The sequence below is a fragment of the Oncorhynchus nerka genome, linkage group LG26, assembly GCF_034236695.1.
Source record: "Oncorhynchus nerka isolate Pitt River linkage group LG26, Oner_Uvic_2.0, whole genome shotgun sequence".
Lineage (NCBI taxonomy): Eukaryota > Metazoa > Chordata > Actinopteri > Salmoniformes > Salmonidae > Oncorhynchus > Oncorhynchus nerka.
The window spans coordinates 37543975-37556807 of NC_088421.1; the positions used below are offsets into that span (position 1 = coordinate 37543975).

General features: G+C 39.6%; 2 protein-coding genes across 2 annotated transcripts in view; one reads left to right on the top strand and one right to left on the bottom strand.

The window, feature by feature from the left end:
* The window catches only part of LOC135564723 (uncharacterized), a 50503-nt gene that overhangs the window by 10871 nt on the left and 26799 nt on the right, over window positions 1-12833 (bottom strand). The window lies entirely within an intron of this gene.
* On the top strand, window positions 38-11364 carry LOC135564719 (cytochrome P450 2K1-like). Its single transcript, XM_065010613.1, has 9 exons — window positions 38-283; window positions 1551-1713; window positions 2870-3019; window positions 3206-3366; window positions 4571-4750; window positions 7916-8057; window positions 9344-9528; window positions 10539-10680; window positions 10793-11364. Exons 1-9 carry the CDS (start codon window positions 80-82, stop codon window positions 10978-10980), a joined length of 1515 nt encoding a protein of 504 aa, XP_064866685.1. The 5' UTR covers window positions 38-79; the 3' UTR covers window positions 10981-11364.

Below are 12833 nucleotides of genomic sequence, written 5' to 3' on the forward strand. Positions count from 1 at the left end.
CACACACACTTGTTCCATAACGGAGCATTGGTGTGTTGTATTTTTAGCCCATGATAAGGTGTATGAGCTCAGTCTGAAGATGTCTCTTATAGAAGGTCTTCTACAGACATCAAGCACAGTGACACTGCTGGGTACTGTGCTGTTTCTACTGGTCCTCTACCTCTGCTCCTCTGGTTCCAGCTCTGAGGAACAGGGGAAGGAGCCTCCAGGACCGAGGCCGCTGCCCCTGCTTGGTAACATGCTCCAGCTGGACCTCAAGAAGCCCTACTGCACTCTCTGCGAGGTAAGATGAAGTCATCCTTTGCTTTCAGAACAAAACATGTTGATGTTGATTTGATCTGTGAGATTTGATCTGTTTTATCCCACTTACTGTATGTCGTTTTTTTGCTATTTTACCAGATTTGAAAAGTTCAGTAAGCAAACTGATGAATGAACTCTGGCACATTGTATATGCTTTTAGCTGGTTAATGTTGTTTAATGTTTTATTCTGTAGTGTATTTCAATAGATATGTCCTACCCAAGTAGCCTGGTCCCAGATGTTTTTTGTTGGGAACCAGGCTATGGACAAAATACTTTTGACAGTGACCAATGTGTTGCAAGGAAAGAGATGAGGCCACTTTAGAATATTGAAAGTAAAGGGGATACCTGGTCATTTGTACAACTGAACTCATTCAACTGAAATGTGTCTTCCGCATTTAACACAACCCCTCTGAATCAGAGAGGTGCGGGGGGCTGCCATAATCGACATCCACGTCTTCGGCGCCCGAGATGCACCCTAGAAATATCCCTTCAGGGATCTTGTTATAACAGACCTGGGTTCAAATACATAGTGTACTTAAGTATTTGACATTTTGTGTTTGATTATTTTGTAATACACAGCCAAAAACAACTACATCAAATAAAAACAACAAATAGTTGTAAATATGCCACTTGTAACATAGGAGCAGTTAATGACCGGTGCAGTTAATGACATGACCAGACCTCTGACATGGAAACATAAACAATACTATCTGATGACAAAAGAGTGCTATATAAAGGGTAGGTAATCAAGGGAGTAATGAAGTCCAGGTGTGACTGATGAGTCACAGGTGTGCGTAATGATGGTTGCCAGGTGTGCATAATGATGGGTTGCCAGGTGTGCATAATGATGGGTTGCCAGGTGTGCATAAAGATGGTTGCCAGGTGTGCATAATGATTGTTGCCAGGTGTGCATAATGATGGGTTGCCATGTGTGCATAATGATGGGTTGCCAGGACCAGTGGTTAGTAGACCGGTGACATTGGGATTGGGAGCTTGACACATATACTTTCCAAATGTATTTCCAATAAAAAACTTTGTCTAAATACTAATTGTTTGTAAGTAATTCAATTACATTGACTGGTATTTGAACGTAGGTCTGACATCAACTGTAAACCACTGTCTTCACGCTTTTTCTTGACTGAAACATGTTAAACAAGTTGTATGTGATGTCCAGTTATGTGCTTCGTCATATAATATAACGAGACATAACTGAGTCTATGGTGTACTTTATGTATACTTTATCTGTCCAGCTCTCCAAGAAATATGGTTCCATCTTCACGGTTCACTTTGGACCCAAGAAAGTGGTTGTTCTGGCAGGATACAAGACGGTCAAGCAGGCGCTGGTCAACCAGGCAGAGGATTTTGGGGACAGGGACATCATGCCTGTGTTCTATGATTTCAACCAAGGACATGGTAATGATATTTTACTCTTCTGCTGGCTATGTCCTATTCTTAAAGGGATAGTTCACCCAAATGACAACCTGTCTTATTGATTTCCTTAATCTGTAAGCAGTCTATGAACAAGCTAAAACAGTAATCCATGTGTTTGTTCTCCAATGTATGTGTTGGCCACAAATATGAGTATAGGATGAGTCAACAACATTGTGGGTATGAGTTAACAAATTATGAACTTTTAAAAGTGAGATTTCCACCTAACAGTTACTTTAAATAAACTTTATTGAGATACACAATCAATTTCAGACACTTTGAGATGAGTTGGAATTTAAATGCATTACAGTCTGTTGAAAGTCTTATTCTAGCCTGGTGGAACGAGTCTGATTGCTGCATTCACCATTCTGTTTTGCTGCATGTATATCAGCCTGCCCTTTATCCAATAGATTGGCATTTGGAATAAGCCAGAAAACGTCTGGTCCAATCAGTGCCCTCGCAGAAACAGTGGTTGGGTTTAACAAACAATGTTGCCAAATACTGTGTTTGAATTAGGCTGTCCTCTGATTGGTTGAAAGTGATCCAATAGCTGACAAGTTCATTTTTAATAATACCACTAATTTCTGACATTTGAGACTAGAATGGTGAATGCAGAGATCAGACTAGAATGGTGAATGTAGAGATCAGACTAGAATGGTGAATGTAAAGATCAGACTAGAATGGTGAATGCAGAGATCAGACTAGAATGCTGAATGCAGAGATCAGGCTAGAATGGTGAATGCAGAGATCAGACTAGAATGGTAAATGCAGAGGTCAGGCTAGAATGGTGAATGCAGAGATCAGGCTAGAATGGTGAATGCAGAGATCAGGCTAGAATGGTGAATGCAGAGATCAGGCTAGAATGGTGAATGCAGAGATCAGGCTAGAATGGTGAATGCAGAGATCAGGCTGTCATCCTCTGCAAATAATATAAATGTCTAAAATAGTTACAGATGATCATGACCAGAAAGGATGCAGAGATACTTAGGCAGATTATATATATATATATATATATATATATATATATATATATATATATGTATGTGTGTACATGATCATTATTAAATGGCATATTATAGTAAATATAATTTATTAATATTACACTATGAATTGTCATGGAAACAAACTACGTTCTCTACAGGGATTCTGTTTACCAATGGAGACTCATGGAAAGAGATGAGGCGCTTTGCCCTGACAAACCTTAGAGACTTTGGGATGGGCAAGAAAGGGAGTGAGGAGAAAATCTTAGAGGAAATCCCCTACCTGATTGAAGTGTTGGAAAAACATGAGGGTAAGAGAATCAGTATCTCTACACTAGTAGTAGAAGTAGTATGATGTATTTATAGGGGATGCCTAGGCTTAATTGCCTGGTAAAAAATCAGGCTATTTTAAACCACATTATTAGTAAATAGCTAAGTGATCGTGTGGGTTCTGGAAAGCTTATTTTGTAATTAATTAGATGTTTTGTCTATTACAGGTAAGGCATTTGACACAGCACAGCCTGTGCTTTATGCCGTCTCCAACATAATCTCGGCAATTGTCTACGGCAGCCGGTTTGAATACACTGACCCCCTATTCACAGGCATGGTGGAAAGGATCAATGAGAATGTTCACCTTATAGGTTCTGCATCAATTCAGGTAGTCTGCTTATTCAGACCATTATGTTTTTACTGTATTTTCTGAGTAAATAATGTCTGTCTCAGTGCAATCAATAAAACAAGGAAACAGAACACCTGTTATGAATTCTTGCAAATTAAAATGTACATACTCAGTTATACTTTACTTGATGGGCCAGTAAACTTATTATAAACCATTATTGTACAGTTTATAACCCATTACCATGCTGCTTATACATCATTATATACAATATTCATGATGTATACGTATAACATATCAAATAAAATCCTCATAGCCCAGTCCAAGCTCTTTGTCCTGGCACACCAATGGTGGAACCAGCTTCCCCCTGAAGCTAGGACAGCAGAGTCCCTGCCCATCTTCCGAAAGCACCTGAAACTCCATCTCCTTAAAAAGTATCTTAAATAAACCCCCTCGCCCCCACCCCCCCAAAAAAGTTCCTGAACAACAGGTTTCTAGCTCTGACTTTGCTGACTTTTTCCTCAAAACTACTTTGAGAAAAGTGCACTTACTATGCCTGTGACATGTGATTGTCCCACCAAGCTATCTTAAGATGAATGCACTAACTGTGAATCGCTCTGGATAAGAGCGTCTGCTAAATTGCTAAAATATTTTGTACAATTAATTATATAATTGTAATTATTATATATAATATGGTTACATAATAACTGGTGATGGGCACCGATATACAAAATTATATCACTATCAGTACTATTTTTGTGATTCCATATCGTATCGGTTTGCATAAAATATATTGCACCTGTGTATGTTCACTTATCTGTTCACTTCCATGGCTCTTTGAAGTTCAGACAACTGTTAGCAGATTGTCCGTTGGGCCAGGCGTGAATATTCTGTTATTATAATATTGTATTCATACTGGTTAGTTAGGGAGGCCTATATTATAGGACCATCAACAGGCAATTAATTAAATATGCTACATTTAGAGCCTGTGAGGTCTGTTTGAGGGTTTTGTGTATGCAGGAAAAGTAACGTGTTATTTTTACAGAATAGTACAAATAATAAACTGACATTACAATATGCCTTGCTCATATCGATATCAAATAATATTGAATATCACTATTGGTGCTCACAACTAATAATTACATATTTATGTGCATCACATTTGTATTTAATGATCTAATCATAGTTGTGGTGTGTTATAATTAATATATTGTTTTATGTGTATTCTACCTGAATCTCTGTGTAGATGTACAACATGTTTCCCTGGTTGGGTCCGTGGATAAACAACCTGACACATCTGAAAAAGAATGTTGCTGATATGAAGATGGAGGTGACAGAGCTGGCGAGGGGCCTGAAGGAGACTCTGAACCCTCATATGTGTAGAGGCTTTGTGGACTCGTTCCTCGTCCGAAAGCAGACCCTGGAGGTATGAAGACTTCATGCAGAATCTGCATCTCACTCATTCATAACAAAGTGTTGCATTAATATTGCTCAGTATGACTATACAGAATAGAATTAATCAATAAGGTCAGAGGGGGTGTGGTATCTGGTCAATTTACCACAGCTAAGGCACTGCATGACGCGAAGTGTAGTGCCTGTATACAGTCCTTGTTTATTGGCCATATTCCACAAAACCCAGAGGTGCCTTGCTGGTGTTATAAACTTCATACCAACACAATTAGAACAGTAAATAAGTCATTTTCCATCACACTAGTGGTATATTGTCTAAATTACCAAGACATTCGGATAATCAGTATCCAGTTACAAAACTGAAGGGTTTATAGTACCTATTACACCACCTTGTGGTTCACTTTGCTGCTGAAAAACACAACTAACTTCAGTTGTCCAACACTAACATCCCACTGGGCACAGACGTCAATTCAACATCTCTTCGACGTTGATTCAACATAATTTAATAAAAATTACGTGGAAACAATGTTGATTCAACCAGTTTGACTGAATGCCAGCTGAGGGAGGATCTAACTATTTCTCTGTATCAGTAGAATCACATGTAAACTCAGACTCAAACACTAAAACAGTTCCTCAAGCTGATTTTAAAGAATGTGTTGATTATCTGTTTTGTTTGCTTTTGTTATTTTCCATATTATTTCTATCTCTGATAAGCTACACAGGAAATAACCATATAATTTTAATGCTACATTTGGATAGAAAACACTCTAAAGTTTCTAAAACTGTTCAAATTATGTCTGTGTATAACAGAACTGATATGGCAGGCGACACCCGGAGGACAAACCATCCCAAAAAAATAAATTCAGCCTACCACTATTTTCAATGGCTATCACTTTTATTATAAGTCCTCCCAGATTGCAGTTCCTAGGGCTTCCACTAGATGTCAACAGTCTTTAGAAAGAGTTTCATGCTGGGTTTTTGGAAAAATGAGCCAGAAATTGTATTTTTTTCTAGGTGGCTCCCATTTCGCTATAGTGTTTCCAAGCGTGTGGAAGAGAGCGCGTTCTTTGGTATTTTTCTCCGGTAAAGACAATAACGATTCTCCGTCTTAAATGTTATTGTTTATTTACGTATCAGGGTACCTAAGGTTTGATTATAAACGTTGTTTGACTTGTTTGGAAAAGTTTATTAGTAATGTTTGGGATTCATTTTGTATGCATTTTGATGGAGGGAAACTGGGTGGATTATTGACTGAAGCGTGCCAGCTACACTGAGTTTTTATTGATATAAAGGACATTATCGAACAAAAGGACCATTTGTGATGTAACTACCGTCCCACCTGCCCATAAGACCTTTTAATATATGTAGCCTTAGAAATAAGGTTAATACAATTAATAACTTGCTAACATCAGATATATATTCATATATTAGCCATTTATGAGACTCACGTCGATAATTCATTTGGTACATCATTAGCAATACAATGATATAACATCTACAGAAGACACAGGAATGCATATGGGGATGTTGTTGCTGTACATATTCAGAGCCATATCCCTGTAATGCTTAGAGAGGATCTTGTGTTATTGCAGGTTCGCCTGCCTCCTCTGAAGCCTATTTTAGTGTAGCTCCTATAGGCCACCATGTTCTAACTGTCAGTATCCAGATAATGTGTGTGAAATTCTTGATGAGGGCTCCTGAGTGGCGCAGAGGTCTAAGGCACTGCATCTCAGTGCTAGAGGCATCACTACAGACCCTGGTTCGATTCCAGGCTGTTTCACAACTGGCCTTGATTGGAGTCCCATAGGGCGACGTACAATTGGGCCAGCATTGTTAGGGTTAATAATAATCAAAGATGGGACTAAAATAGTGTATGAGATCATACAAACGATTTTCAATTCAAATGAAATTGTATTTGTCACATGCCGAATACAACCGGTGTAGACCTTAGAGTGAAATGCGTACTTACAAGCCCTTAATCAATAATGCAGTTTTAAGAAGAAGAAAAAGGGAAAAAAACATTTTGCTGTGACTCTTATGTGGATGATGTTAAAAAATATTTGTTGGTCTGATATGATTAATAAGGAGCATCCAGACACTGCACTTGATGCATTTATGAAATTGCTTCTTCTAGTTATTGATAAGCATGTACCTTTTAAGAAACTGGCTCCATGGATTGATGAGGAATTGAATAACTGTATAGTTGATAGAGATGGGGCAAAAGGAGTGGCTAATAAGTCTGGTTGCACATCTGACTGGCTGAAGGTGAGGTGAAGAAATTATTGTCGATCAATAATGACAAACCTCCTGGCATTGACAACTGTCATGTCTTTAATCTGAGCCAAGAGAAGTGTTTGTCCTCAGGACTGGTTCTAACAGCCAACCTGTCAGCTTACTGGCAGCTCTTAGCAAACTGTTGGAAAAAATGGTGTTTGACCAAATACAATGCTATTTCTCTGTAAACAAATGAAGACTTTCAGAATGCTTATAGAGAAGGGCACTGAACATGCACTGGCACAGATGACTGATGATTGATTTAAAGAAATGTATAATAAAAATATTTCAGTACAGCCTTTAATATTAGTGACCATAACGTGTTGAAAAATCCTATGTGTTATGGCTTTCCAACCTCAGCTCTGAATCCACAATATGGCAATCTATCTAATAGAACCCAAGGGGGGTTTCTTTAATGGAAGCTTCTCTAATGTTAAACATGTAAAGTGTGGTGTACTGTATGGCACCTCTCTTGGCCCTCTACTCTTTTCTATTTTTACCAATGACCTGCCACTGGCATTAAACAGAGCCTGTGCCCATGTATGTTGATGATTCAACCCGTCAGCAATCACAGCTAGTGAAATCACTGCAACACTAAACAAAGAGTTGCAGTCAGTTTGAGAATGGGTGGCCAGTAATAAACTGGTCCTGAACATCTCCAAAATGAATCATTGTATTGATACAAAGCACCACTCTCCACAAAGCAAGCTCTAGTTTGATCTTATCTTAATTATTGTCCAGTCAAAACAAGAGCCAACTTAAGCTGCCCAGAACAGCATGACACATGTATCTCTTCATTGTAATCAGAGGGCTAATATCAATACTATGCATGTCAGTTTATCTTGGCTAAGAGTTGACGAAACGGACTGTACATAACTCATGTCATCTGAGGGTTTGTTTCTGTTAGGAATCTGGCCATATGGATTCTTTCTACCATGACGACAACCTGGTATTTAGTGTTAGTAACCTGTTTGGTGCTGGTACCGACACCACCGGGACAACCCTGCGCTGGGGTCTGCTGCTAATGGCCAAGTACCCCCATATACAGGGTAAGGATTGATATAAACACAAACACATGAACGCACACACACCACAGGAGGCTGCTGTGGAGTGGTATCAAAAATATGGAAACCATGTGTTGGATTCCATTCCAGCCATTACTATGAGCCCGTCCTCCCCAATTAATGTGCCACCTGTGACACACAGACATTAAACAGTAAAGCACTCATGGTGTTACAAGTTATAAACCTTGGCAAAGGGCCAAATTGAAGAATATATTATGAAACTAGACAAGGATGGCTTGGTTAATGAAGGTTAAACGTTAACTGAGGAACATCTTCCTCAGAACAGTCTCAAATTGTTGGTGCATGGACTCTAGAAGGTTTCGAAAGCATTCCAGAGATGCTGGCCCATGTTGAATCCAATGCTTTTGACAGTCGTCAAGTTGGCTGGATGTCCTTTGGGCGGTGGACTATTCTTGATACACACTGGAAACTGTTGAGTGTGAAAAACCCAGCTGCGTTGCAGTTCTTGAAACATTCCGATGCGCTTGGCACCTTCACCATACCCCGTTCAAAGGCACTTAAATCTTTTGTCTTGCCCATTCACCCTCTGAATGGCACACATACACAATCCATGTCTCAAGACCCACTGGTTGACACTTATTTATAAAACCCTCTTAAGCCTTTAAGCCTCACTCCCCCCTATCTGAGATAACTACTGCAGCCGTCATCCTCCACATACAACACCCATTCTGCCAGTCACATTCTGTTAAAGGTCCCCAAAGCGCATACATTCCTGGGTCGATCATCTTTTCATCTCTTCATTCAAAGACTCAATCATGGACAGTCTTACTGACAGTGGCTGCTCTGCGTGATGTGTTGTTGTCTCTACCTTGCCCTTTGTGCTATTGTCTGCCCAATAATGTTAGTACCATGTTATGTGCTGCTACCATGCTGTGTTGTCTTAGGTCTCTCTTTATGTAGTGTTGTGTTCTCTCGTCATGGTGTGTGTTGTCCTATTTATATTTAACTTATTTTTAATCCCAGTCCCTGTCCCTTCAGGAGGCATTTTGGTAGGCCGTCATTGTATATAAGAATTTGTTCTTAAATGGTTAAATAAAGTCTAAATTGTATTCAGGCTTAAAACTCCATTGTTAACCTGTCTCCTCCCCTTCATTTACACTGATTGAAGTGGATTTAACAAGAGACAGTAAGAGATCATAGCTTTCACCTGGTCAGTCTGTCATGGAAAGAAGAGCAGGTGTTTTTAATGTTTGTATACTCAGTGTACATTTCACTGTATTAACTCCAACCCTCCCTCCTTTCTGTCTCAGATCAGGTCCAGGAGGAGATCAGCAGGGTCATAGGAAGTCGTCAAACCTTGGTAGAGGACAAGAAGAACCTGCCCTACACTGATGCAGTGATCCATGAGACCCAGAGACTGGCCAGCATTGCACCCATGGCCGTCCCTCACACCACCAGCCGAGATGTCACCTTCCAGGGATATTTCATCAAAAAGGTCAGATACCTGGATATCCAAATCTCTGTGTTTATTTTGTGACCAACTTCAAATTGTCTTTTTTTCTGAAGGGAAGTTACAGATTCAAAAACAATAAAAGAAATGCATATAAATAGAAGCCCAATCCATTCCTCCCTTTAGTCCCTATCCAACCCCGCATCCTCCTTCCCCACCTGGAAACCATGCCTCCCACCCACCTGTATAAATGTATGGTTGTGATTACAGGATGCCAAGGTCATATTTTTCAATTGTAACATGTGAGCTGGGAGTCGTGAAGCAAGTTCAGGGAGTTAATCAATAAACTAAACATAATACAAAACAAGAACAAACAATACACAGACATGAAACAGAAACAACGCCTGGGAAGGAACCAAAGGGAGTAATATATGGAAGGTAATCAGGCAGGTGATGGCATCCAGGTGAGTCTGAGGTGCTGGTGCGTGTAATGATGGTGACAGGTGTGTGTATATAATAATGAGCAGCCTGGTGACCTAGTGCGCCGGAGAGGGAGTATACGTGACATCTATATTCTGTTCCAGTTAAATGATTGTTCAGATTGAATTAGATCTGTGGACCATACTGTTTAAATGGCTAGCTCAGAATATGAGCTTTCCAAAAGTTGTTTATATATTATAGAGATCAGTTCATTTGGGAGCCCAGATAGTGTATTTATAAATCTATCACTGGAAGGTTTGGTAGTTGGGTTTCCCAAGGGACTCTGTAGCAGCATAGCTGACTTTAGTAGTAAATATAGAAAAAAAGAGTTGTATGTATCTTTCAAATCTTGGAATGTTCTCAAACCATTTCTGTCCATGATATCGGTAAGGATTCCACATTTGGGGGATGCAAAAAGACGGCATCCAGATCACAACACATTATTGTGAAATATTGGAGTATGGGCATGCCATAAGTGTATATTTCTGCCTGAAGTTGCAATCCATTCCTATTAAACAACGTTTCATCACTTTTACTCTGAAAATAAGGGGTCCTATGCTTCACCCTTACTGCAGGGGACGTCTGTGATTCCTCTACTGACGTCGGTCCTACAGGACGATAGCGAATGGGAGAGCCCCAACACCTTTAACCCCTCACACTTTCTGGATGAGCAGGGAGGATTTGTCAAGAGGGACGCCTTCATGGCCTTCTCTGCAGGTAGATTAACTTCATTATATAACAAATAGTTTAATTGCAAGAAGTAGATCAATTCAGGTTGCCTTTTGGACAGACTTCATGCTATTTTCTGTATCTTTGGCCTCTCTCGCAGGTCGTAGGGTGTGTCTGGGGGAGGGTCTGGCCAGGATTGAGCTCTTCCTCTTCTTCACCTCCCTCCTGCAGCGCTTTCGTTTCTCTCCTCCTCCTGGAGTAACAGAGGATGATCTGGACCTCACACCATTACCGGGGTTCACCCTCCACCCTTCACCTCACCAGCTGTGTGCTGTGAGCCGGGTCTGAGATTTGAACATGAAAATATTGGTGGGCAAAAACTCAATCAAAAAAGCTAAAATGCATCAAAATCACTACACATTAAATGTACAATTATAAAAAATTATCCCAGAAATGAGCTTGCGCGACACACAAACATTATTATATTTCGTTTATGATCGGTTCATAGGCTACTTCCAATATCTTTTACATTTAATTACACTGAAGACTACGGTTGTGGAACATATTTTTATAGAGTGAAGTCTATTTTACTTCATTTTCATCATCGGTCTGCAGTATTGCTGCATTGCTAAGTATTGCTAAGAGTATTGGGACGCAGTCCAACACGTTCTGAGGGTAGTTGCATCCGCCTGTCTGTTAATAAGATATTCCTGTTAATAATAAGGCAACAAAGTTTATAAAGCTTCTCCTTCGTTTCAATCATTGCATCGTAAATTCCATGGGTTATTAAAACAGGGTCTTATCCTGTTCTAACAGTGCCTAATAAAACAGGGTGTTATCCTGTTCTAACAGTGCCTAATAAAACAGGGTGTTATCCTGTTCTAACAGTGCCTAATAAAACAGGGTGTTATCCTGTTCTAACAGTGCCTAAAAAACAGGGTCTTATCCTGTTCTAACAGTGCCTAATAAAACAGGGTGTTATCCTGTTCTAACAGTGCCTAATAAAACAGGGTGTTATCCTGTTCTAACAGTGCCTAAAAAACAGGGTCTTATCCTGTTCTAAAAAAAACAGGGTCTTATCCTGTTCTAACAGTGCCTAATAAAACAGGGTGTTATCCTGTTCTAACAGTGCCTAATAAAACAGGGTGTTATCCTGTTCTAACAGTGCCTAATAAAACAGGGTAAAACAGGGTGTTATCCTGTTCTAACAGTGCCTAATAAAACAGGGTGTTATCCTGTTCTAACAGTGCCTATTAAAACAGGGTGTTATCCTGTTCTAACAGTGCCTAATAAAACAGGGTGTTATCCTGTTCTAACAGTGCCTAATAAAACAGGGTCTTATCCTGTTCTAACAGTGCCTAATAAAACAGGGTGTTATCCTGTTCTAACAGTGCCTAATAAAACAGGGTGTTATCCTGTTCTAACAGTGCCTAAAAAACAGGGTCTTATCCTGTTCTAACAGTGCCTAATAAAACAGGGTCTTATCCTGTTCTAACAGTGCCTAATAAAACAGGGTGTTATCCTGTTCTAACAGTGCCTAATAAAACAGGGTGTTATCCTGTTCTAACAGTGCCTAATAAAACAGGGTCTTATCCTGTTCTAACAGTGCCTAATAAAACAGGGTCTTATCCTGTTCTAACAGTGCCTAATAAAACAGGGTCTTATCCTGTTCTAACAGTGCCTAATAAAACAGGGTGTTATCCTGTTCTAACAGTGCCTATTAAAACAGGGTGTTATCCTGTTCTAACAGTGCCTAATAAAACAGGGTCTTATCCTGTTCTAACAGTGCCTAATAAAACAGGGTGTTATCCTGTTCTAACAGTGCCTAATAAAACAGGGTGTTATCCTGTTCTAACAGTGCCTATTAAAACAGGATAAATCACTAGAATTCAAATGCTTTTTTGACAACACCCCTTTTGATTTGAATGAAACCTTCTATACATATTTGCCAATTGTAAAAGTGCTCAGAAAGTGACTTATTAAATGAATATTTTTATTCCCAACAAATTTGACGACCTGGTTGTCGATAAACCAAAATACACATGTATTTGTTGCTGTTATGTACTGCCCCCCTGCTGCCATGACGGATGCTATTGGTGCTATATTTTGAATGTTTAACACCTGTTCTGACCTCGGACTGGGTCATTTTAGGGGATTTGAATCTGGATTAGCTATCCCTGGCTGCAGATCAATTTAAGTTT

Coding starts and splice junctions, on each gene's coding strand:
- LOC135564719 (XM_065010613.1), top strand. CDS start 80: ATGTCTCTTATAGAAGGTCTTCTACAGACATCAAGCACAGTGACACTG. Junction 1,714..2,869: donor TGATTTCAACCAAGGACATG/GTAATGATATTT, acceptor CGTTCTCTACAG/GGATTCTGTTTACCAATGGA. Junction 10,681..10,792: donor CTTCATGGCCTTCTCTGCAG/GTAGATTAACTT, acceptor CCTCTCTCGCAG/GTCGTAGGGTGTGTCTGGGG.